At 50.5% G+C, this 27,126-nt stretch overlaps 1 protein-coding gene across 4 annotated transcripts in view; it reads right to left on the bottom strand.

Moving 5' to 3' along the window:
- Positions 1-27,126, bottom strand: part of UBA6 (ubiquitin like modifier activating enzyme 6) — a 328,373-nt gene that overhangs the window by 202,699 nt on the left and 98,548 nt on the right. For all 4 annotated transcript variants that reach the window (XM_033914779.1, XM_033914755.1, XM_033914773.1 and 1 more), the window contains 3 exons: positions 25,060-25,126; positions 6,244-6,387; positions 263-330 (listed from right to left, as the gene is read on the bottom strand). In XM_033914779.1, the coding sequence (XP_033770670.1) occupies positions 263-330; positions 6,244-6,387; positions 25,060-25,126 (279 nt within the window). The remainder of the gene's footprint in view (positions 1-262; positions 331-6,243; positions 6,388-25,059; positions 25,127-27,126) is intronic.

Genomic DNA, 27,126 nt, shown 5'->3' with positions numbered 1-27,126 from the left:
CAGAGCCTGACTGGTCACAATATGGAGAAAGAAGAAATGTCATATGGACAGAAAAGCCCCTGGCAAAAAAGTAAAGAGAAGACAGAGGAACGTAGAAACCAGAGATGGGACCAATAACATTAAAAATAAAAAATCAAATAACCAGACAATGGTAGAAAAATAAAACATTATTTCAAACCCCTGTTTGACAAATAAATCTGAATTATATAGATGTGCTATACTTATGAAAATATAAGTTATAATTAGAAACAAGTAATTTTACCTTGGAAGAAACTCTTCACAATGTGCATGCTCCAAATATTCAACAATATCTATAGCATCAATATAGAGCTGAAATAGAGATACCAAAATCGATAAGTTACATTAACATTAAGTGCACCATCAAATCACCACACATTTTGACTTGACAGCTGTATTGTTTAAAGCGTATCACAATGACACCTCATCAAGGCCACTGCTTGTGTGGTCATATCTACTTATTGTCATGACATAGTAGCAACTGCAATGCATTTTCCCCACTCACAAAAAGTGTTTGTTCTCTTCTATACTTATAGTCATTGCTTTCTTTCATGTTTGCTCTCAACCTCCTCTCCTACTACTCTCCTTATGTGCCTTCCAGGGGTGTAGCCAACACTCCAATTTGGGGGGACTAAAGGTGGACCAGGAAGGGGTGGGAGATGCAATGCATTTCTTTCTGACAACCCCACTTTAAAAAGGAGAAATTAGGTTCTTACCTGCTAATTTTCTTTCTTTTAGACTCTCCAGACCGGCCCAGTTCACTGATAGGTAACAGCTCACCATAACCAGTAGGTGGAGACTGAGACAAAACCTTTTGGCTGTAATACAAATAGCTATGCTTCCCCTTAGTATATTCAGTCTGCTGAATAGACAAGCAGAACTGAGAAGTGCTAAGTATACTCCTAATTGGAGTAACAACTAACATAGAACTAACATAGAACTAACAAGTACTAAGTATACTCCTAATTGGAGTAACAACTAACATAGAACAATACTGTTAGAAATTGCATAGAAAAAACCCTTCAGCAAACGTCCCCACAGCTCACCAACTATGCCAGCTAAGCCATTGTCACTGTTCTTTTTCATCTCCCTGACCCTAGAAAATACAAGGACCTGAAGAAAAAACATACACTCTTCATGCGAATCCCAAAAGAACAGATAGACAGGGTGGGGACTGGGCCGGTCTGGAGAGTCTAAAGCAAAGAAAATTAGCAAGCAGGCAAGAACCTAATTTCCCCTTCTTTAGCAACTCTCCAGACTGGTCCAGTTCACTGATGGGATGTACCAAAGCCGTAGTTTCCAAGTTTATTTAAGTTTTGATATACCAACTAGAGACACGTATCTGGTCAGTTTACAATTCTAAAAATAATAATACATAAAATTTTAAAAATAAAAGAGGGGTGATAGGAACAAAGTTAAGACGATTACATTTGACGTAAATGATGCGAAAGGAGATAGGGAATGGGTAGAGTAATAATTACACCAAAAAAATAAAAATAAGAGGAGATATGGGGATGGGAAAAAACATCAGGGAACAGGAGGTCACTTCATAGAAGCGGTTCTTATTAGAGGATGAAGGAAGGATATTGCGGTTGGAGAAAAAATGATCTTGTTGTTTGGAATGCGTCCTGAAATAAAAAAGTTTTAAACATGGTTTTGAATTTATTTAAATAATTTTTGTGACGGCGGTGAGGTGGCATGGCATTCCAGAGTGTGGGAGCTGTGACAAGAGAAATTTGTGTTTCTAGTATAATAGAGATCTTTAATTGAAGGGACGATTAGCAAGTTTTGATCAGCTGATCTGAGGGACTTAGATGAGGAGAAAGGAAAGATGTGTTTATCGAGGAAAGCTGGAGAACGGGTAAGTTTGATTTTGAAAACAAGCAAAAGAATTTTATATGTCAAATGATGTGAAATGGTAACCGGTGTGTTTCTAGAAGGAGAGGAGTGACATGATCACACTTTCTAGCTTTATGGATTAGTTTGATAGCAGTATTTTGGATGAGTTGTAGTCGACGTGTTTCTTTTTGAGTAATGCCGTAGTATAAAGAATTGCAATAGTCTAGGTGAGAGATTATCAGTGAGTGGATCAAGGTTTGAATAAAGGCTGTGTCAAATACTGAAGTTATGGAACAAATGAGGTGGAGTTTATAGAAGCATTTTTTGGTCACTGAGCTAATTTGATCATGATATGTAAGATCTTTATCAAGGATGACACCTAGCAATTTTATTTTGGATTCCATTTGAATTGGACAGGAATCTATGCAGATTTGCCCTTTTAGGGTTTCGTTACTTTTTGTTGGGAAGAACAGGCCTCGAGATTTAGTTATATTAAGGGATAATTTGTTTGCTTGGAGCCAGTTACTGATTTTGTCTAGTTTGGAGTTGATTTTGAGAATGTCAGAGATGTTTGAAGGGTTGATGGGATGTAGAAGTTGAATATCATCGGCTTGGACTAAGGTTAAAAGAGGAGCAAGGAAGATATTGAAAAGTAGGGGAGAAAGAATTGAGCCTTGAGGAACGCCATATGATTGGATGATTGGGGATGATGTTCCTTTGCAATGCACTTTGAAATTGTGATCTTCAAAATAAGAGGTGAACCAAAGGAGAGCAGAGCCGGAGATTCCGCAATTAGCGAGATGGGTGAGTAGGAGGACATGATTGATGGTATCCAATGCTGATAGGTTGAGTGATATTAAGAGAACAAATTTGCGGTGGTGTAGGAAATAGTAGATAGTAGTGATAAGTCTGAGGATTGATAGTTCTGTTGAGTGATTTAGGTGAAATCCCATCTGATTTGGGTACCCATCATGGGTGGGATCCCCAGAGGGCCACCACAAGAACACGCTCACAGAACATCGCATCCCAACACGCCTGAAAGTCCACACGGTAGCGTCGCACAAAGGAATGGAGAGAAGACCAAACCGCAGCTTTACAGATAGCCACTGGAGGCACAAAAGACGCCGCCCAAGAAGCTGCCTGACCCCGAATGGAATTAGCCTTGAGAAATTCCGGAACAGGCTTCTTCTGAAGAAGGTATGCGGAAGTGATAATCTCCTTGATCCAGCGCCCTCCTTACGAAGACCCACTAAAAGGACAAAAAAAAAATGATCCGATTTCCGGAACTCCTAGATTCACTGAATATAAAAGAGCGAAGAAATCGACAAGACATGCAACTTGTGCAACTACCTCTGTTTCGAAGAGCCCTCCTGACTACCCAAGACCGGGAGGACCACAGACTGACTGACATGAAAAGTGAGACCATCTTCGGCAGAAAGGAAGGAACAGGCCACAGCACAACATGCTCCCTAGAAAACTCCAGGAAGGTCGGCCTACAAGAGAAAGCCTGCAATTCAGAAAAACGCGTCTCGCAGAAGTAATGGTCACCAGGAAAACCGCCTTGAGAGTAAGGTCCTTCAATGAGCAGGAACCCAGGGGCTCAAAGGGAGGGTGCACGAGCATGGACAGAACCAGATTGAGATACCAGGCTGGAACCGAAGGTTGCACTGGATGCCAAAGCAATTTTGCCGCCCGCAAAAAAGAGAACCACGTCCGGATACCACGTCTGCTTACCATGCAGCAAACCGCGAAACGCAGACAAAGCTGCAAGTTGAACCCGGAGAGAAGACCAGGCCAGGCCCCTGCACAAGCCATTATGCAAGAACTCCAAGATGCAAGGCAAAGAGGTATAAAATGAAACCACTCTACGAGTAGCACACCACTCCTCAAAAATACGCCAAACACGCACATAGAGATCACTTTATCTGAATAAGATTTCTTACCTAGGCGCTCCCTCTCAAGAGCCAAGCCGTAAGATAAAAGGAACCCGTATCGAACATTGGAATGGGGCCCCGAGTCAGAAGATTGGACGAGAGGGGCAGCAGAAGAGGATCTGACACAAGATGACGAACCAGATCCACGTACCACGGGCACCTAGGCCAGTCCAGAGCCACCAGTATCACATGGCCGGGGTGCCAAGCAACGCAAAGAACTCTGCCTACCTCGGGGTGGAAGGGGATGTGCACAGATGGGTCAAAAATTGCCTGGCGGACAGGAAGCAGAGAGTAGGAGTAATGGGACACTACTCTGACTGGAAAGGGGTCACGAGTGGTATCCCACAGGGGTCAGTGCTGGGATCATTGCTGTTCAATATATTCATTAATGACCTGGAAACAGGGACAAAGTGTGAAGTTATAAAATTCGGGGACGACACAAAACTCTCCAGTAGGGTCAGAACTGTTGAGAAATGCAAAGATCTACAAAGTGACCTGAACAAGCTGGGTGAGTGGGCAAAAAGATTGCAGATGAGCTTCAATGTAGAGAAATATAAAGTCTTGCACATAGGGAAAGGGAACCCGATGTACAGCTATACGATGGGAGGGAGGGTATTGGGGGAAGGCAAACTTGAAAAAGACTTGGGGTATTGGTGGATACAACGATGAAGCCAGCGGCACAATGTGCAGCGGCCTCAAAAAAGGCGAACAGAACGTTGGGCATTATCAAAAAAGGTATCACTACCAGAACGAAGGAAGTTATCCTGCCGCTGTATAGAGCAATGGTGCGCCCGCATCTGGAGTACTGCGTTCAATATTGGTCGCCGCACCTTAAAAAGGATATGGTGATGCTCGAGAGTCCAGAGAAGAGCAACAAAAATGATTAAGGGCATGGAAAACCTTGCATATACCGAAAGGCTGGAGAAGCTGGGGCTCTTTACCCTGGAAAAGCGGAGACTTAGAGGGGACATGATAGAGACCTATAAAATCATGAAAGGTATAGAGAAGGTGGAGAGGGACAGATTCTTCAGGCTAGCGGGGACATCAAAAACAAGAGGGCATTCGGAAAAACTGAAAGGAGACAGATTCAAGACGAATGCTAGGAAGTACTTCTTCACTCAGAGGGTGGTGGATACCTGGAATGCACTTCCAGGAGAGGTGATAGGACAGAGTACAATAATAGGTTTCAAAAAGGGCTTGGATGACTTCTTGAAGGAGAAAGGGATTACAGGGTATAGATAGAGGGGTACTATACAGGGTACTTCAGGATTAGGGCATAAACAATTCAGGTGGTGGGAACTTACAGGTCAAGGACCTGGAGGGCCGCCGCGGGAGCAGGCTGCTGGGCACAATGGACCCCTGATCTGACCCAGCAAAGGCAATACTTATGTTCAGTCATGGAGGGAATATGTGCAGGAGGCACCTCTACAAAAATGTTGGGGAGGTGGAGGAAAGGGGGGGAGGGACCCAGCACGGGACCCACCAGATGTGACACCCCTGGGGTTGGACAGATCCCCAAACAGGGCACACCCAAATTCAGTCTGTCACAAAAACAGGGACTAGGAGCCCTAATAAATTCCAACAGCCCTAACCAAGGGAGATTGGTACAACTCACTCACACCTGCTGTCAAGACTGAGAAAAAACTGATGGAATTAGGGAATCACCTATTATGTACTATTCCAAATTTTGGTCGCAGTCTCCACCTGCTGGTCATGATGAGATATAACCCATCTGTAAAGATCTAAGCCCATACAGGTCTGGAGAGTTGCTAAAGAATATTGTGTTAACCACTTAGAACTTCTTTGAGGTATTTGCGGTGCACAAATAAAAATTGTATTGTATTTGTCCTGCCATTGCTTCTCTCTCTCCTACTGGCTCATCTTGATCGTGGCTCTGATTCAGTTGTTCAAGGGAAGAGCTTTGTGGCTTCAGGAAATCCTGTCAGCTCAGCTGATCGGGACTCCTTCTGCTGGCTCAACTGATAAGGGTTCCGGAGCCATGATTCAAGATGAACCAGCAGGGAGAACAGAAGCTGTCTGCTTAGCTGTGTGGTGTTTGATTTTTTTTTTTTAGGGTTTGGGGAGGGCACAGCTGTTGTGCTTGTGTTGTGTAAATGCACAACACAGGCACAGTAGCTACCGACAGCTCTACAGCTGCCGAAAAAATTTCTTTGTTAAAGGGAGGGTGTTCCCTTTAGTGCATCACAAGGAGAGCTCATTAGAATAATAATGAGCTCCTTGAAATGCATTTGCACAGGGTTCTCAGTAACTGCTCTGAGGATCATTAGCAGCCATGGAGTACACTTTTGTGCATTGGGAGGAGTGCTTTAACAAGTCTTATTGGCACGGAAAGCTTTTGAGCATTGGGGCCTTATTCTTTAACCCGTGGCCTTTTATTTTCCTTTGATGCACTGCATTAGAAGAGAAAAATGGTAATTTCAAGGGAACTAACCCACTGTTGCAAAGGAGAAAACTTTCCAGTCACAGCTTTTAAGACTTCCTGGCTTGCAATTCCTCCCACGGCTGCTGCCAGTGGTGTTAAAAAGCCACGTGCAGTCCAGGACAGCCATTTCACAATGTCTTCATCCACTTCAGGCTGCAGCAAAAATCCACACAATAAGAACAAGGATATCAATGGCATAGCTTCAAAACCTGTCTCTAAAACACCATGGAATTTATTTTAACATTTATTACATTTCATCACTTGCAGTAGAATTCCTTTGAGATTTAATAAAAAGCATTACATTTTTATACATCTTACTAGTTAGTAGTGTTTTTGAACCAGTGGAGACTTTTCTACTATGTTATACATTCTTGAATAGGTCCCAATTCAGCATCTTTGGTGACTTAATCATACTTTACCAGTATTTCAATCCAGTACACATGCACTCTTGAGCCTTATTTTAGATTATTGCCACACAATGACTATGACTTCCCCAACCCCCCCAAACTGAGACAATAAGTTCGGGATTATCTTTATCCTCTTATCTTTCTCAGCTAAGACACAGCACTTAATAACTAACTAGTCTATTATTTTTCAAACCTTTAGTCAGTGGCTGCAGTTCATATTGATGCTTTTTTCATCTGCAAGTCAGTACCTGGTGAGTAGCATTTCTCACATTCACCTTCTCTAAACATACCGTGCTTATATTTTGCCTTATCTGCTTTCACTTTCTCTGGTAAACTATCCGCTTACCGCATGTGTCAGCTGAGTTCTTTTGAGCCAAGTACTTTTCTTACATTGATAGGCCATTTTCATGTTAAAACTGTGGAAGTTTTATTGCTCATGATCTGTTTAAGGTTCCCTTTTTCAGCATCTCTCTTGACACTATTTTTCTCATTACAAGCTCTACCAAACAGCACAGTTACTTACCGTAACAGGTGTTATCCAGGGACAGCAGGCATATATTCTCACATGTGGGTGACGTCATCTACGGAGCCCCGATGCGGAAGCATTTTCAAGCAAACTTGATTGAAGATTTAAGTTTGCTCTGCTGCTCCACGCATGCGTGCCTTCCTGCTCCACTAGGGGGTGCATCCCCTCGTGGTCTCCAGTTCACTTAATTAGCAAAGAAGCCAACCTCGGGGAGGCGGGCGGGTTGTGAGAATATATGCCTGCTGTCCCTGGATAACACCTGTTACGGTAAGTAATGTAAAATTATGTCCTACCTGTTAATTTTCTTTCCTTTAGAAGCAGCAGATGAATCCAGAGACCAGTGGGATATAGCTCACATCGACCAGCAGGTGGAGATAGAGAACTGATTTCCAGTTGGCCTTATAGCCTGGTGTTCCTCCTGTTGAATCAGTTATGCATATTGCCCCAGCATCCCAATAAAGGAGCATGAACCTTCAAACCAAAGGAAAAAACTTCATTCCAGTGAAAAATCTTGTAATCAGAAATGTAAGAAACTAATAATAATCACCAACAATCTCCCAACCGAACTCAGAATTCCAAAGAACAAGCGAGAGAGAGAGAGAGAGAGACCATCTGGGTGGGGCTCTGGATTCATCTGCTGCTTCTAAAGGAAAGAAAATTAACAGGTAGGACATAATTTTACATTCCTTTGCAAAGCAGCAGATGAATCCAGAGACCAGTGGGATGTAGCAAAGCAACCTCAAACTGGGTGGGAAGCCAAAGTCGCCTCTGCAATCACCGAAGCGCCAAAATTTGCCTCCGCACAGGCTGCCACGTCCAGCCGATAATGCTTAGAAAAGGTGTTCCCTGACGACCAAGTGGCCGCCCGGCAAATTTCCTCCAAAGACATACCACCGGACTCTGCCCACGACGTTGCCAATGCCCGAGTGGAATGTGCACGAAGCTGTTCCGGCACGATCTTCCCTGCCAACAGATAAGCCGACGCAATAGCCTCTTTTACCCAACGAGCTATCGAAGCTTTTGACGCCGCCATACCCTTGTTTGCCCCTGCAAATACCACGAAGAGATGATCCGACCGGCGAAAGTCGTTAGTCACACTTAAATAATGAAGAATCATACGGCGTACATCCAGTAACCGTAATAACGCGAAACGCGCCCCCCAATCCTCCTTCCGAAAGGCCGGGAGGAATAAACTCTGGTTTACATGAAACGAATAAACCACTTTAGGAAGAAAGGACGGCACCGTCCGCACCGACACCCAGCATCCGAAATGCGCAAAAAAGGCTCCCTGCAAGACAGCGCCTGCAGCTCCGACACTCGTCTTGCAGACGCCATAGCTACCAAAAATACAGTTTTTAATGTGATATCCTTTAGCGTCGCCGCCGACAGAGGCTCAAACGGCGCCGCCTGCATCCTAGTAAGTACCAGCTTCAAATTCCAAGCTGGACAGGTGCGCCGTACCGGCGGACGGATATGGTGAACCCCCTTAAGGAATCGCACCACGTCCGGGTGAGATGCTACTGACGAGCGCGACACCCGGCCCCTATAACATGCAATGGCCGCCACCTGAACCTTAATCGAGTTATAGGCTAACCCTTTAGAAACGCCCTCCTGTAGAAAAGACAGAATAGCCGCCAGAGACGCCTGGAAGGGCGCAATACTCTGCTTCCCGCACCAAGTCTCAAAAACTTTCCAAACTCTAGCATAAGAGGTAGACGTAGAAATCTTCTTCGCTCGAAGAAGAGTGGCAATAACCTGATCCGAATAGCCCTTCTTACTCAACCGCGACCGTTCAATAGCCAGGCCGTAAGACCAAAGTGGGCCGGATTGTCCATGGAGATTGGACCCTGGGTCAGCAAGTCCGGAGTCACCTGGAATTTCAACCGATCGCCCGTCGCGAGTTGCATCAGATCCGCGTACCAAGACTGACGCGGCCAATCTGGAGCTACCAGGATCACCCTGCCCTGAAAGAGAGCGATGCGTTGTAAGACTCGACCGATCATCGGCCAAGGGGGAAATACATACAGAAGGGAATTCGGAGGCCACGGGAGAGCTAAAGCGTCCACCCCCTCCGAGCCCTTCTCTTTCCGTCTGCTGAAGAACCGCGGCCGCTTTGTGTTGCGGGATGAGGCCATGAGATCCATGTCTGGCAGCCCCCACCGAAGGACCAGCAGCTCGAACGCCCTCGGAGACAACTCCCATTCGCCGGGATCGAGACGATTCCTGCTGAGGAAGTCCGCTTGAATGTTTTCGCGACCCGCAATGTGTGCTGCTGAAAGAAGCGGAACATGCATTTCCGCCCACTGAAACAGCAGCATCGCCTCTTCGGCTAATTGAGGACTCCGAGTCCCCCCTTGATGATTGATATATGACACCGCCGTGACACTGTCCGAAAAGATCCTGGTCGGATGGTCCTGAATCATGGCCTGAAACTCTCGTAGCGCAAGCCTTATCGCCCTCAGTTCCAACAGATTGATCGAACACTGTGCCTCTCCCGAGGACCACACACCCTGCACGGAAGCTTGCCGGCACTGAGCCCCCCATCCTCGGAGACTGGCATCTGTCGTAATCACGACCCAATCCGGCGTCGCTAGCGGCATGCCCCGGAACAGATGGACCTCGGTCAGCCACCAGTGCATGCCGCGAGCCACCCGAGGACTCCAACGGAGCCGGCAACAATAGTCCAGAGATGCCGGGGACCACCGAGAAAGAAGCGACATCTGCAGGGGCCTCATATGGAACCGAGCCCAGGGAACCACTTCCAGAGTCGCCACCATCGAGCCCAGAACCTGAACATAATCCCAAACCCGAGGATTGGGCGACCCGAGAAGCCCTCGAATTTGAGACTGTAATTTCTCTCCCCGTTCCCGGGGTAGAAACACTATTCCTAGGCCAGTTTCGAACCTGACCCCCAGGTGCACCAAAGACTGAGAAGGGGACAGAGAACTCTTGGGAAAGTTGACGATCCACCCTAGCGACTGAAGGAGCGAGATTACCCGTTGAGTTACCGCCACACTCTCTTGCCTGGACGACACGCGGATTAACCAGTCGTCTAAGTACGGGTGTACCCGAATCCCTTCCTTGCGCAAAAAGGCAGCCACCACCACCATCACCTTCGAAAAGGTGCGGGGAGCCGTTGCCAGGCCAAAGGGCATAGCCCGAAATTGATAATGCTGGCCGAGGATCGCAAACCTCAGAAACTTCTGATGCGGAGGCCAGATTGGAATATGGAGGTACGCCTCTTTGAGATCAAGGGACGTGAGAAACTCTCCCGGCCGTACGGCCGCAATCACCGAGCGAACCGTTTCCATCCTGAAATGGCGAACACTGAGAAAATTGTTGACTCCTTTTAGATCCAACACTGGCCTGAAGGAACCCCCCTTTTTTGGTACAACAAAATAAAGGGAATAAATACCGCGGCCTACCTCTTCCGGCGGTACAGGTACTACCGCCCCTAGATCCAGGAGACTTTGAAGAGTTAAGCGGACCGAATCTTCCTTGGCCGCCCCATTGCACGGGGATACCAAGAAAGAATCGGCGACGGGAGCGGCGAATTCTAACTTGTACCCTTCTTGAATAATATCCAACACCCAACGATCTGACGTGATCTTGGCCCACTCCGCCCAAAACGCCGTCAGGCGTCCCCCTAATGGAAAAGCAGAGGGGGCCAAGACCCCGTCATTGAGGAGCGCGACTTGCCGGGGTACGAGCTGGCTGACCGGAAGCAGGTTTCGTCGTACGAAAGGAACCTCTCTGTCGACCCTTAGGTCTAGCCGAAGAAAAGGCACCATACGCGGAACCAAAGAACGGTTTCCCAGACCTATACCTCCTCACCTCCCTGAAACGAGGTCTAGATGACGAGGACTTCAAAGGGGGCCTAGGCCTATCTTCCGGTAACCGCTGGGTTTTGGTATCCCCAAAATCCTTTACCAATCTCTCTAAATCTTCCCCAAACAATAAACCCCCTTTAAAAGGGAGTTTCACCAGACGAAGCTTAGAAGCCGCATCTGCCGCCCAATGTCGAAGCCATAAAGACCTGCGAGAGACAACTGAAAGCGACATTTGTTTCGCCGAAGCGCGAATAATATCATATAAGGAATCCGCTAAATAAGCCAAACCCGATTCCAAATCAGCCAGTTCCGAAGGAACAGCACCCCCGGACTCCATCAAATTATCCGCCATCCCTTGAGACCACTGCAGACAGGCTCTTGCCGCATAAGAGCTGCAGATTGCGGCCTGCAAAGTCACTGCAGCAACCTCAAAAGATAACTTCAGCGAAGATTCAACCTTCCTATCCTGGGCATCCTTTAATGTAACCCCCCCCTCTACAGGCAAGGTCGTCCGCTTGGTAACCGCGGCTACCAGTGCGTCCACCTTAGGCAATTTAAATTTCTCAAGTTCGTACGGGTCTACCGGATACAAAAGCCGCATGGCCTTTGCTACCCGTAACCCGGCATCCGGCGTATCCCATTGAGCCGAGATCAGCTCCTGCATGGCTTCATGCACCGGAAAAGCCTTCGGTGGCCTACGGGTACCTGCCATAAGAGGGTTACCTGAAACTTTCGAATCCACCTGAGAAATGTTTAAACTCAATAAAGCTTTTGAAATTAAGGAGGAAAGTTCTTCCCGATGGAAAAGACGGAGCGCGGAAGGGTCATCCACTTCCCTTTACTGGGGATCCTCCTCTTCCCACTCCTCTACCTCACCTTCCTCCAACAACTCCGGAAGGGAAAAAGGGGAAACAACCATAGGGTCGTCCGCGGACGCGAGCCTGCGCTTTTTACATATCGGCGATTTCACCGGAGAACCATCTCCCTTCGCCTTCTCCCCAGCATCCACTTTCAGGGGAACAGCCGGGGGCCCAGAAAGCACCGGCAAGTTCACCGAGACCGGAGGAGCAGGCTGACTGCACTGCAGCATGAAAGCCTTATGCATCAACATAATAAACTCCGGGGTGAACGAGCCCAGGCCAACCGCGGAAGCACCCCCCTGTTCGGCGCCGGAGAGCGGAGCCCCCGTGCCCTCCCGCACTTCCGACTCCCCCCCCCTGCCGACCCCCCTTCGGCCGTGGCAGTACCACGCCGTGAGGCCGAGCCGACCGCGAGGGGCGGGGACGCCGAGCGCGCTTCACGGACGTGGAAACTGGCCCCCTCGCCTGCCTTTAAAAAAGGATCCTCAGCCGGTGCGTCTAAGCACCCCGCTGAGCACAATCCCGCCGGTGTTCGACGCTTCCCACAGCGTGAACACCGCTGACGAGCCTCTTCCGCCATCACCACGCCGCCCCTCCCAACCGGACCGGCACTCGAGGCGGCACAAAAACAAATAAATGCAACAGAAGTTCAGTACTCTCCACGCTCTCAGCCCGCCCCCCTGCAGTCAGGATAAAGCTGGTAATTAATCCAAAGTTACCTCACCAGGGCACAGCTCAGCACAGGCAGAAGCGTTTTTTTGTTTGTTTGTTTTGTTTTTAACTGGAATGAAGAAACTACTAACGCTGAGAGCAGGCAAAATCCCTCAATCACTCGGAGGGGAGGGTGGAGCAGGGACCTGGGAGGGCCCAGGTGTAACTCCTAAAGCCGGCACCAATCAGCCAGGCACCCCTATCCAACTGAAGAGCCAAAGGCTCAACAGAGGAAACTAGAAGATCACCAATCCACCAGGCACCGTTAGATTCCAGGAGCTAGAGAGATAGCTCCACCACCGCTGGGAGATAGAGCAAAACTGATTCAACAGGAGGAACACCAGGCTATAAGGCCAACTGGAAATCAGTTCTCTATCTCCACCTGCTGGTCGATGTGAGCTATATCCCACTGGTCTCTGGATTCATCTGCTGCTTTGCAAAGGAAGGAGAAATTAGGTTCTTACCTGCTAATTTACTTTCTTTTAGCTTCTCCAGACCAGTAGAGGTTAACTTTACGATTGGGTATATATCTAATCATGACCAGCAGGTGGAGACTGAAAACAAAACTTTGGGACAGTATATCCTAGCCCCTCCTCTCTATTTCCCTCAGTCTGCCGAATAGCCAAGCAGAACCAAGAACTGGAAAACAACAGAGAGAAAAAACAATACTCCGAAAGGAGTAACAAATAACAAACCCAAAAATGCTGTTGGAAAATGCAGAGGAGAAATTCCCGAAGGAAGAAGGTCCCCACAGCTCGCCAGCTAAGCCAGCCGAGCCACAGCCGCTGTTCTTCAATACTCCCCGGCCCTAGAAAAATACTAGAACCCGCAGCAAAAACCAAAAACTGCCCGCGCAACAGCCCCAACAACAACAACAACAGACAGGGTGGGGACCTCTACTGGTCTGGAGAAGCTAAAAGAAAGTAAATTAGCAGGTAAGAACCTAATTTCTCCTTCTTTAGCACTCTCCAGACCAGTAGAGGTTAACTTTACGATTGGGACGTACCAAAGCAGTCCCCTCACGGGCGGGACCCCCGAAGGGCCGATACCAGTACACGTTCACCGAACACCGCGTCCCGACGCGCCTGAACATCTACCCGATAATGCCGAACAAAAGAATGCAAGGAGGACCAAACCGCAGCCTTACAAATATCCACCGGAGGCACAAGCGACGACTCAGCCCAAGAAGCCGCCTGACCCCTAGTGGAATGAGCCTTGAGAAACTCCGGAACCGGCTTCTGACTCAGAAGATAAGCGGAAGCAATCATCTCCTTGATCCAGCGCGCAATAGTAGCCTTAGAAGCGCCAGCCCCCCGACGAGGACCCGCCAGAAGCACAAAGAGATGATCGGAGCTCCGAAACTCCCGGGTCCGCTGCACATAAGCATGGAGGACTCGACCGACATCCAACTTGCGCAGCTGTCGTTGCTCAGAAGAACCCTCCCGACTACCCAAGACCGGGAGGACCACCGATTGATTGACATGAAAAGGAGAAACTACCTTCGGCAGAAAGGAAGGAACAGGCCGCAAAACAACCCGCTCCTTCGAAAACTCCAGGAAGGGAGCCCTACAAGAAAAAGCCTGTAGCTCCGACACCCGTCTAGCGGAAGTAATGGCCACCAAAAAGACCGACTTCAGCGTAAGGTCCTTCAACGAACAGCCATCCAACGGCTCGAAAGGAGGGCGCACTAGAACAGAGAGAACCAGATTGAGATCCCAAGAGGGAACCGAGGGCCTTATGGGAGGCCTGAGCAACTTGGCCGCCCTAAGAAAGCGAATCACATCAGGAATGGCTGACAAACGCTGACCTGTCACCAGCCCCCGAAAAGCCGACAGGGCCGCCAGATGAACCCGAAGAGAAGACCAGGCCAGGCCCCTATCCAGGCCATCCTGCAAAAACTCTAGAATGTTAGGCAGAGAAGCGCGAAAGGAGACCACTCCCCGCGCTCGGCACCATTCCTCAAAAAGACGCCAAACCCGTACATAAGCCCGAGAGGTAGAAAGCCTCCGGGACCCCAAAAGTGTAGAGATCACCTTGTCGGAATATCCCTTCTTACTCAGGCGGCCCCTTTCAAGAGCCAAGCCGTAAGACAAAAGGGAGACGGGTCGAACATGGGAATGGGACCCTGCGTCAGAAGATCGCACCCGAGAGGCAGAGGAAGAGGATCCGCCACCAGATGCCTCACCAGATCCGCATACCACGGACGACGAGGCCAATCCGGAGCCACCAAAACCACCAGCCCCGGATGGCGAACAACGCGAAGCAGTACTCTGCCCACTAATGGCCAAGGAGGGAACACATACAACAGCCCCTTCGTTGGCCACGGTTGGACCAGAGCATCCAGACCCTCGGCCAGACCGTCCCTGCGACGACTGAAGAAGCGGGGTACTTTGGCGTTGCCACTTGTAGCCATCAGATCCATCAGGGGCTGCCCCCAAGCACGCACTAGCAACTGAAACGCCTCGGCGCCGAGACACCACTCTCCCGGATCCAAGAAGTGACGACTGAGGAAGTCCGCCTGAACGTTTTCTACCCCGGCAATGTGAGAGGCCGAGAGGTCCAGAAGATGCGACTCCGCCCATACCATGAGCCGAGCCGCCTCCTGCGCCACCAGAGTGCTCTTGGTGCCCCCCTGACGATTGACATAAGCCACCGCCGTGGCATTGTCCGACAGGACTCTGACCGACTTGCCCAACAAAAGGGAGTGGAAAGCCAACAGCGCCAGCCGGACCGCCCTGGTCTCCAACACGTTGATCGACCAGGAGGCCTCCTCCGTGGACCAGGTTCCCTGAGCTGAGTGACCCAGGCACTGGGCCCCCCAACCCAGGAGACTCGCATCCGTAAGGAGCACCGTCCACTGCGGAAGATCCAGACCCGCCCCCTGAACAAGGTGAGGGGTCCGGAGCCACCAACGCAGACTGCAGCGCGCCAAGCCTCGCAGGGGAACCGGAACATCCATCCCGTGCCTCTGGGGAGACCACCTCCGGAGCAGAGCATACTGGAGAGGACGCATGTGGGCCCGCGCCCACCTCACCACGTCCAGGGACGCCGCCATCGACCCCAGGACCTGGAGGAAATCTCGCGCCCGAGGACACCGGGACGCCAAAAGCAGGCGAATCTGAGACTGCAATTTGCTCACCCGGGCCTCTGGGAGGAAGACCTTCCCCAAGGAGGTGTCGAACAGCACCCCGAGGTACTCCAGACGCTGAGCCGGAACCAACCGACTCTTGGAAAGGTTGACCACCCAGCCCAGCGACCGGAGAAACTCCACCACCCGAGCCGTAACCCGGGAGCTTTCCTGCAACGACTTGGCCCGAATTAACCAGTCGTCCAGGTAGGGGTGTACCAGGATGCCCTCCGACCGCAAGGCTGCCGCGACGACCACCATTACCTTGGTGAACGTCCGGGGAGCCGTGGCCAGCCCAAAGGGAAGCGCACAGAACTGATAGTGCCGACCCAAGATCGCAAAGCGCAGGAAACGCTGATGAGAGGCCCGAATAGGAACATGCAAGTAGGCCTCCGTCAGATCGAGAGAAGTGAGAAACTCCCCCGGCTGAACCGCCAGAATGACCGACCGCAGCGTTTCCATACGGAAAGAGGGAACCTTGAGAGCCCTGTTGACCCCTTTTAAATCGAGGATGGGCCGAAAAGACCCCTCCTTCTTGGGCACCACAAAGTAAATGGAGTACCTGCCCGTGCCCCACTCCGGGGGGGGCACCGGAACTACTGCCCTGAGATCTAGCAAGCGCTGAAGGGTCTGGCGAAACGCCAGCGTCTTCCCAGGAGTCTGACATGGAGAAGCGAGGAAAAAATCCGGCAGAGAGCGGGCGAACTCCAGGGCATAACCGTCCCGCACCACCTCCAGGACCCACTGATCGGACGTGATCTCGGCCCATTTGGGAAAAAAGTCGCGCAGCCGGGCCCCCACCGGAACCAAGGGGGGCGCCGGCAAGGCGTCATTGTGCAGGACGGGAAGCGGGGGAACCGGCGGAGGGATTCCCTGCCCCCCGACGGGCCCCCCGAAAGGGCTGCATGCGCTGGAAGAACCGACCCCGGGAAAACCCCGGAGACTGGAAAGAAGCAGCCCCACGCCCAGGGCGATACTTGCGAAATTCCCGCAAACGCCCCCGGGCCGCACCACCCCGAGACGCCGGGCGGGCACGGTCCTCCGGCAAACGGGGAACTTTCGAGTCCGACAGAGTCTGAATCAACTTATCCAAGTCCTCTCCAAATAAAAACGACCCCCGAAAGGGAAATTTAGTAAGCTTAGCTTTGGACGCAGCATCCGCCGCCCAAGCGCGCAGCCACAACACACGCCTTGCGGCCACGCCAAAAGCCATGGACTTAGCCGAGATCCGCACCAAGTCATACAGAGCATCCGAGAGAAATGAGGCAGCCATCTCAATCTTCGCTACCTCCTGATCCACCAGAGACCAGTCGTCAGACTCTCGATCCAAGACCCGCTCCGCCCACCGAAACACGGCGCGAGCGACCAGTCCCCCACAAATAGCCGCCTGGACCCCAAAGGCAGAGACCTGAAAATTTTGCTTAAGGATGGTCTCCAATTTGCGCTCCTCAGAGTCCCGCAAGGCAGAACCGCCCTCCACAGGCACGGTATGCCGCTTGGAAATAGCCGAGACCACCGCATCCACGACTGGCGAAGCTAACGTAGCCCGATCCCCTTCAGGAATGGGATACAGGCGAGCCATGCTGCGCGCCAGCCGAAACGGCGTCTCCGGCGTTTTCCACTGCTCAAGAATAATATCCCGAATATCCTGATGCATAGGAAAAGAGCGGGAAACGGAACGGATCCCTCGTAACAGAGGGTCCCCCACACGCGGAGTCTCCGGCGGCGCGTCCTCAAAACGCAAAGCCGAAGAAACCTGTTGAATAAGGTCAGGCAGCTCATCTCTCTGAAAAAGGCGCACCACGGACGCCTCGTCACTGGAGAACGGGAAACCCGACAACCCGCCGCCAGCTTCCGTCCCCTCCAGAGGGTCCTGGAATTCCTCAGAAGGGTCCAGGTCCTCCTCCAGACCGACACGTTCCTCCGACCACAAATCCTCGTCCCACGACACCCGCGGACGCTTGGACAAGAGAGGCGGCGGAGGGGACGTCACGTCAGACGAGAGAGGCAAAGCCGCAGGGAGCGCGGAGGAAACCCCACCCCCCGAGACCCCCTGGGCGCAACCGGGACCCCCAGCCGCCTGAAAATAGGCTTTGCATAATGAAAAGAAAAAATCAGGGGAAAAACCCCCCGAGGGTCCCAAGGGACTCCCTGCCACAGCAGGGGACCCAGCAGAAACCTGCCCCTGCTTAGCCAAAACAGGGGGAAGGTCACCTGAGGTGGAAGACAAAATGGAGGGGCCAGACAGAGAAGATGGCGTCTTTCCCGCCAAAACAGCTCCCTCCACAGCCTGCAGCGGCTGAGAGACCTGAATAGTCTCAGCCGCTAAAACAGGCAAGCCGGCATCAGCTGTCAAAATATCAGCTGAGAGGGAATCCTCTAAAACCCGACCGTCGGCGGCTCGGGGAATCCCTCCGTGGGCGGACGGAGAAGACCGGGCTTCTCCACCGTTCCCTGCCGACTCGCGAGGCACCATCGGCGGGGAGCTCTGGGCGCCTGCAGCCGCTGCCGACGGAGCTCCTCCACCGCACCGGCCTGAACACCGCTTGCACAGGCCGGCCGCGAGTGCCTCGCGTCTGGAGCACAATGAGCACTTTTTCCCTTTAGAAGTGCTCATTGCTCCATACGCGACCTAGCTGTAAAAAAGTGCCGGTTAGTTGAAAAAAAAACAGTAAAATACAGTTTTCTTAAAGGGATACAACCCTCCAGACCAGCACTACCTCAGGATTTTTTTTTTTTTTTTTTTTTTTTACAGAACAGACTCCACAGGCTCTCGAAGCAATATGCCTTGCTTGATTTAGGGGGCAAGGCTTACTGCTGAGGCTCCTCTAAAAAAATATGGGGAGGTGGAGGAAGTGGGGGGAGGGACCCCGCTCGTGACCCGCCGGGTTTGACACCCCCGAGGTCAGACGAACCCCCAAACAGAGTCCGTCCAAGCTCCGTCCGGCTAAAAACAGGGACAATAAACCCCTAAACAAATTCCAACAGCCCTACCAAGGGAGATGGGTACAGATCACTCAACACCTGCTGGAGACTGAAAGAAGACTGAGGGAAATAGAGAGGAGGGGCTAGGATATACTGTCCCAAAGTTTTGTTTTCAGTCTCCACCTGCTGGTCATGATTAGATATATACCCAATCGTAAAGTTAACCTCTACTGGTCTGGAGAGTGCTAAAGAACTGTGCTTTATCCCAGGACAAGCAGGCATGATATTCTCACATGTGGGTGACCTCCAAGCTGACTGAAAAGGGATGGAGGGAAGTTGGCAATTTAAGCAAATAGATTTCGTAAAACCGATTGGCCGAACCGGCCATCGCTCCTGGACAGTGAGTCCAGACAGTAGTGAGAGGTGAAGGTATGAACCGAAGACCACGTGGCAGCCTTGCAGATTTCCTCAATAGGTGTGGACCTGAGGAACGCTACGGAGGCTGCCATCGCTCGGACCTTGTGTCCTGTTACTCGACCATGCAGCGTGAGACCAGCCTGAGCGTAGCAGAAGGAGATGCAGTCGGCCAACCAGTTGGACAAGGTGCGCTTGGAGACTGGGTGACTTAACCGGTTTGAGTCTAAGGACAAAAACAATTGTGGGACTTTCCGGTGTGACTGAGTACGTTGGAGGTAGAAGGCCAACGCTCTCTTACAGTCAAGAGTATGGAGCGCCACCTCTCCGGGGTGAGAGTGGGGCTTGGGAAAAAACACAGGTAAGACAATGGACTGATTGAGGTGAAAATCAGACACTACTTTAGGCAAGAACTTTGGATGGGTGCGGAGTACCACCTTGTCGTGATGGAATACCGTGAAGGGTGGGTCCGCTACCAGAGCCTGTAACTCACTAACCCGCCGAGCGGAAGTGCGCGCAAGCAGGAAAATTACCTTCCAAGTGAGGAATTTTGGATGGCATTTGTCTAGGGGCTCAAATGGAGGTTTCATTAGTTGAGCCAGAACCACGTTGAGGTCCCAAACCACCGGAGGGGGTTTGAGAGGAGGGTGGACATTCAGAAGACCCTTCATGAAGCGAGAGACTAAGGGATGGAGCGAGAGGGCTTTCCCTTCCAGGGGCTGATGAAAGGCCGCAATCGCACTGAGGTGTACTCGAATGGAGTTGGACTTTAGGCCGGAATGAGATAATTGAAGTAAATAGTCAAGGACCAGAGGGACGGGGACCGACACCGGGTCCTGGCTGTGGGAGGAGCACCAGGTTGAGAATCTGGTCCACTTTTGGGAGTAGCAGGTTCTCGTCGAGGTCTTTCTAGAGGCCTCCAATATCTCCTTGACTGATTGAGACACGGGGAGAGCAGTCAGGGGGAGAGAAACCAAGCATTCAGATGAAGAGATTGAAGATTGGGATGTAACAGCGAACCCTGACCCTGTGATAGTAGAGAGGGAAACAGAGGCAGAGGCAGTGGATCTCTGACACTGAGTTGAAGTAGAAGGGAAAACCAAGGCTGGCGTGGCCAGCGAGGGGCAATCAGGATCAGGGTGGTTTGTACTGTTTTCAGGTGGACAAGCGTCCGCAGTATCAGAGGAAACGGCGGGAACGCATATAGGAACCTTCCCGCCCAGTCGAGGAGGAAGGCATCGGCCTCAAGCCGGTCCGGGGAGTACATCCGGGAGCAGAAGAGAGGCAGCTTGTGGTTGTGGGGGGATGCGAATAGATCTATTTGAGGCGTCCCCCACCTTTCGAACACCTGTCGTAGGATCTGAGAGTGCAGTGACCACTCGTGTGGCTGGAGGAGGCGGCTGAGTCTGTCCGCCAGACAGTTTTGTTCTCCTTGTATGTACACCGCTCGAAGGAAGGTGTTGTTGGAGATTGCCCATTTCCAGAGGCGCAGGGCTTCCCGGCAAAGGGACCAAGACCCTGTTCCCCCTTGTTTGTTTACGTAGTACATTGCTACCCGAAGCTCTAGCACGTTGATGTGGCAGCGACGGTCTTCTGCTGACCACATCCCTTGAGTGCGTAGGCCGTCCAGATGGGCTCCCCAAGCGTACTCCGACGAGTCCGTGGTGAGTATCTTGCTGTGGGGTGGGGTGAGGAAGAGCAAACCTTTGGAAAGATTTGAAGAGTCGGCCCACCAGCGGAGCGATCGTTGCAAAGAAGGCGTCACTGTCACGGGGCGGTCGATCGGGTCCCGGTCTTGACGCCATTGAGAGGCCAGGGTCCAATGAGGAATTCTCAGATGGAGGCGGGCGAAGAGTGTGACGTGGACGGTGGAGGCCATGTGGCCCAGAAGAGTCTTCATCTGCCGAGCTGATACCGAGGTCAGCAGGGAAAACCTTCGACTCAGGCTTACTAACGCCTCTAGACGCGGAGGGGGGAGGAAGGAACGGAGGCGAACCGTGTCCAGCGTGGCCCCGATGAACTGTAGGGACTGGGAGGGGCGTAGTTGGGATTTTGGGAAGTTTATCTCGAACCCCAGACTTTGTAGGTAGGTAATAGTCTGTTGGGTCGCTGAGATAACCGCTTCCCTGGACGGGGCTTTGATCAGCCAGGTAGGGGAATACCTGTAGGTCCTGGGAGCATAAGGTTGCTGCGACCACCACGAGGCACTTGGTGAAGACCCGAGGTGACGATGCTAGGCCGAAGGGAAGGACACGGTATTGTAGGTGCCAGTCCCCTACCTGAAAACGCAAGAACTTGCGGTGAGCGGGGTGCACTGGGACATGTGTGTACGCCTCCTTCAGATCGAGGGAGCAGAGCCAGTCGCCCTCGTCGATCAGGGGGTAGAGGGTCGGTAGGGAAAGCATCCGAAATTTTTCTCGTATCAGAAATTTGTTGAGGCGTCTCAAGTCTAGTATTGGGCGTAAGCCTCCCGTTTTTTTCGGTACCAGGAAGTAACGGGAGTAGAAGCCCTTCCCCCGTTGGTCGGGGGGAACCTCCTCCACTGCTCTCAGGTGAAGCAGGTCTCGAGCTTCGGAGAGGAGTAGGGGTAGCTGCGTCCGGTTGGGAGGGCAATTCCTTGGGGGGTTTTCCGGAGGAATGGTCCGAAAGTTGAGAGAGTATCCTGATGAGATCACGCCAAGGACCCATGCGTCCGACGTGACTTGTTCCCAGCGAGGGTAAAAGGCTTTGAGGCGACCCCCGATGGGAAGGAGGCCTGGGACTATGGCGGAGGGGGCCCGTCCCCCTCCGCGTATCCCGTCAAAAGGACGGGGATGGTTTGGTAGTCGCAGGCGGTTGGGACTTGGGCATGGCCCGGTGGTGGGCTTGCGGACGCCTGGGCGGAGGCCGCGAAAAGGCAGGAGTGGAGGGGCCCTATACGGCCTGGACGCGGGCGGTTTGGGCTTTTGTCGGACGAGGGAGGCAAACGAGCGTTCGTGTTCGGAGAGGCGTTTTGTAGCCGCCTCGATAGTGTCATCGAACAGTTCTTTTCCCACGCAGGGGAGGTTAGCCAACCGGTCCTGTAAGTTGGGGTCCATGTCGACCAGGCGTAGCCAAGCTAGTCGGCGCATGGCGATAGCAAATGCTGCCTCTCTGGAGGAGAGTTCGAAGCCATCGTAGGCCGCGTGGAATAGATGGAGGCGTAGGTTGGAGAGGGATTCCAAAAGCAGTCTAAAGGCTCCTTGGCGGAAGGCCGGTAGGTCAGTCTCAAAGGCTCTCCGTAGTCCAATGAGGTGTTTGAGGTAGGATGTGAAGGTGAAAGTGTAGCTTTGCACCCTAGAGGCCATCATCGCATTTTGATATAGTCTCCTGCCGAACTTGTCTAGGGTTCGGCCTTCTCGGCCTGGGGGGACCGCCGCTGAGACCCGGGAGGGGTGAGCCTTTTTTAAGGAGGATTCTACTAACAGTGACTGGTGGGAGAGCTGTGGTTGTTCAAATCCCGGAAAGGGTACTGTACGGTACTTGGCCTCCATTTTGGAGGGCACGGCTGTGACCATATAGGGGGTCTCCAGGTTCCTGAAGAGAGCCTGTTGGAGTATCGGGTTAGGCGGTAAGCGAAGGGACTCTCTGGGTAGTGATGGCATATCCAGTTCCGCTAGGTACTCTTTAGAGTATCTGGAGTCGGACTGGAGGTCTAAATTCAAAGCATGGCCCATGTCCTGGACAAAGCGTGAGAAGGATGGTCGGGATGTTCCCGAGGCCCCGTGGGGGGTCGGTGAACGAGACCTCCGTCGGGTGGAGAAGGAAGGGAAGGCTTCCCTCGAGTAGCGAGGTTCCTGTTCCGATCCAAGCTCTGAGACCGGGGAAGTACTGTGAATGTGTTCCGGGGTCGTGGATCTCCGACGTCTCGAGGAGCCCCTCGGAGACGATGCCGGGATTCGGGGTACCGATCGATGTCGAATCGGTGACCTCGACCCGGACTCCCTTGGTGAAAGCCCGAAACCTCGGATCGGAGCCCCGGTCCGAGGGGGAGTTCGGAGGATGCGTGGGTTGGAGAGTGATAACTCTGCCACCTTCAACGGTCCCGTACGAGGTGTAGGTGAACGGCCTCGTAGAGTGGGGGAACCCCGGGCCTTCTTAGAGGTACGGCGGTTCGAGGTTTCTGTTGGTTTAGCCCAACGTTTTTCCCTGTGGCGGTCTGTGGAGGGAGAGCGCCTCGGGTGCCTCGGCGAGGAGTCCGAGGAGGATGAGATGCGGCGAAGTTTGCGCACTTTTCCCCGAGGTGGCTCGACGCGAGGCTCAGGCTAGTCTGGCACATGCGGGGTTGAGGTCGAGGCAGAGGCCGGTTGTAAATGGGCCATTGCAGCAGACAGCTCCGACGAGATCATTGCTCGGAGTAAGTCCTGGAAGACGGGCACGGACAGCATCGAAGGCATGTCCCCTGCCTCGGTGCACTCCACCGGGGGCGACCTCGTATCAGAGTATTCCCATGTGGTGGAGGCACGGCCCGAAGGCTTGGAGGGCTTCGTCGGGGCTGTACGCATGGGACTTCCGCCATGCGTCGCCGGTGTCCCCGAGGTTGGTTTCTTCGCTGGTACAGAACCTGAAGAGGGAAGAGGGGACTTACCCGGAGCCGAGGCTTTCTGTTGTCCCGAGGACTTCGGAGTTGAGTCTCGAGGCGATGCCGAGGTATTCGGGGCCGAGGTCAAGGCTGGGGCCGAGGCCGGGGCCGACCTCGAGGCCGAGGTAGAAGGTTGGTCTGGGGCAAAAAGATCCGCCATGCGGGCTTTCCTTTGACGGAGGGCCCGGTTCTGGAAAGTAGCGCACTGGGGACAGGAGTCGGTTGGATGAGCGGCCCCCAGGCAGAGGATGCACCGGCGATGCGGGTCTGTGATGGAAAGAAGCCGCTCGCACCGGGTGCACTTTTTAAAGCCGGTCAAAGGCCGGGACATAGAATCGAAAGTGGCCGCGGCTCGAGTAGCCACGCGGCCACGGAAGCCTCCGGGTCGGTCAAACGAAGCAGGAATCAAGTTGAAGAAGAAAAAATTTCACGCACAGTGACTTAAACGATGAAAAACAAGAAAAATCGCGGTGCTAGAAGGCAGTTGGGGCAGAGCCTGAAAAAACACGACTTCTAGGCTCAGCGGAAAATTTTGAACTGGAGACCACGAGGGGATGCACCCCCTAGTGTAGCAGGAAGGCACGCATGCGTGGAGCAGCAGAGCAAACTTAAATCTTCAATCAAGTTTGCTTGAAAATGCTTCCGCATCGGGGCTCCGTAGATGACGTCACCCACATGTGAGAATATCATGCCTGCTTGTCCTGGGATAAAACACAAATTATTGTATATAATTGTGTAGTCCCTTCAGACATTCTCCGAGGCAGGAGAAGCAGTCCTCTTGCAAAAGGAGAGAAATTACCTTGTGCTCAGGTGCTCAGGATTTGTCAAGCCCTGGCTTAGAAATAAATAACTAGTAGATCTGTGTTAAAGCCCTGACCTAGCTCTACATACTCTATTTGACGGTAGCCATTCTGAACATCCTCAAACACTGGCTGAGTGAAACTAATAGTGGTAAAATGTATACCGGTAATCCTTATTTTTACCTGTTAGCTGTAAACTAAACTCAAATCCTATTTAGACTATTTCCTACTGTTAAATAAACTTTTGGTTCATCAGCTCTGTGTTTGACTGGTCCATGAACTCAGCATTATGTTTTCATGTTTAGTCCACAGGTGAATTTCTAAATGATCCCTGGGTTTTATGAAGGTCTTGGTGTCCATGGAACCACCAGGGATAGCATGCAAGGTGGTATACTTGCTCAAAGGCATGCAGGCCCCAACTTGGTAGATAGGTAGTTACCAGTGTAGGAGGCACCTACAAAGGCGCTGGCAGATCTAAACACTATTTGACAAAACCCTCCAAACCTTCATAGGATTAAATCTGAGTGAGTACTAAGAGTAGCAGTGAAGCACAATGTGACAAATTACATCTATTAACAAACATGTTTTTCTTGTATCTAGATGTTTTTCAATCTGTGCAACTTACTTTGCTTTCCAATGTTTCACTTACAGCTTCTGTGAGCTTAAGCAGCTCTTGGGCATCCTGTAGACATCTAAGATGAAGAACACAAGCATATAGGAAAAATACCAAGAGGTTACCAGTTCCTATTCATAAACAAAGTAGATACTTAACAGCTTTGCATTGTATTATCAATAATATAGAAATTTTGTTTTTAACCTGTGGCTCACCAGCAACCTCATAACACAAGTGTTATGAGGCCCATCAAGTTAGGCCCATCAAGTTCAGCATCCTGTTCCTGAAAGTGGTCAGTTCTGTTCACTAGGAAATACCTCGTGGATCTTAACTGGCAAGTCCATTTCTTGTTTACTACCAGGTGTAAGTAGTAGCCATTTTAACTCTACCTGGCTGATATTTAAATCAACCAGTCATATAAAGATAGATATAAAAAAAGGTGGCTTTGAAAAGCTAATCATAAAATGTTAGTCCATTAAAAAGGTATCATATTACTTCCTTTTTGTTTTATTTCTAATTAATTCTCCAAAAAGAGATTCTACTGCTTTTAAGATCCAGCCAGTAGGCCTTACCTCAGGCCTACTAGATAGATTCTGGATGCCCATGTAGAACACTCTGAAAGATGCTATATGACTGTGGTGCTTTATGAGAACAGATTTCGTGCTGCTTATCTTGAGAGTAAGTTGTGATTTTCCCAAATCCATCTTAACATAAAAGTTTTATTTGTATACTGTAAAACCTTGCAGTTCAATGCGATTAACAATACAAAAAAAGCTGTACGAACCACAGTGATATACAAGATCAAACTGACAAAAAAATTTTAAACTAAAAAGTCTTAAACAATTTCCTAAAATGTTGATATGCGGTAGAATTAGCTATCAAAATACTAAACTCGCTGCCTGAAAAGACAACAATCCATGAAAGTATCTTTTATACAAGCAACCCTTTACAGAAGGAAAAGAAAACAAGAGTAAAATTTCTTAATGGACGTCAAGAATTTACAAATCTAAAATGGTCAAAAAGATAATAGTTTATGGAGTTTTCTTTTAGTATACCGCCAAACTTTTTTAAAAAAAATCTGCTACACTAATTTATGGAAAAAACAAAACATACCATTCACATCCATCTGTTCCACTCAACTTATGATTTTACAAATCTCTACCATATCGCCCTTCATCTATTTCTTCTTCAAGCTGAAGAGCCCCAACTTCTTTAGTTTTTCCTCATAGGGGAGAAATTCCATCCCCTTCATCATTTTGGTCACCCTTCTCTAAACTTTTTCTACTGGATTTATTATTTGATTTACCGATATTGACATAAGTATTTAGCGGTGGAAGGTTGGTTGTTGCAGATGGTAGGAGTCTGATCAGCAGACAAGACTCTTGTTGCTAGATCAAAGACAGACAAGACAGAAATTATGCCATTTAACAGTAGTTACAGAAACATACAGAATGACACGAGGACGGGTACCTGCAGTTAACCATAGGACAGAGTCTACGAGGACAGGGAAAAACTTTGTCCCCATGCCATTCTCTAAAAACCTGAGATTAGTATCAACATGTAAAAACTTAACATAAATTAGAGATTTGGCAACTGAATTCAATTATAAGAAAAACAAAACTGCAGAAGCTGTTTTTTGGATTTAAATGAACTACTGTTAAATGGCATAATTTCTGTCTTGTCTGTCTTTGATCTAGCAACAAGAGTCTTGTCTGCTGATCAGACTCCTACCATCTGCAACAACCAACCTTCCACCGCTAAATACTTATGTCAATATCGGTAAATCAAATAATAAATCCAGTACAGTTCACAAGTTGTGGAGACCCACTAGCAATGTTTTCTAAACCAAATGACAATTGACTACAAGTGCCAGCTTTCTTGAGCATTTGCCTTACTGTTGGTTTTATTAGGAGGGAGATGAATTGAAAATTAGGTTCTTACCTTTGATAATTGTCATTCTATAAATCCATGGAGGAGTCTGTACAGTAGGTGTTTAATCTGTACCCAGGAACGAGGTCTTGCAGAAAGCCACACATTGTTTTCTGCTCTTCCTACTTAGCAGAGAAACACAAAACTCCC

Source organism: Geotrypetes seraphini, chromosome 1 (assembly GCF_902459505.1).
Source record: "Geotrypetes seraphini chromosome 1, aGeoSer1.1, whole genome shotgun sequence".
Taxonomy (NCBI): domain Eukaryota; kingdom Metazoa; phylum Chordata; class Amphibia; order Gymnophiona; family Dermophiidae; genus Geotrypetes; species Geotrypetes seraphini.
The sequence above is the reverse complement of the archived record's forward strand: the minus strand, read 5'-3'. Positions and strand labels throughout refer to the sequence as shown.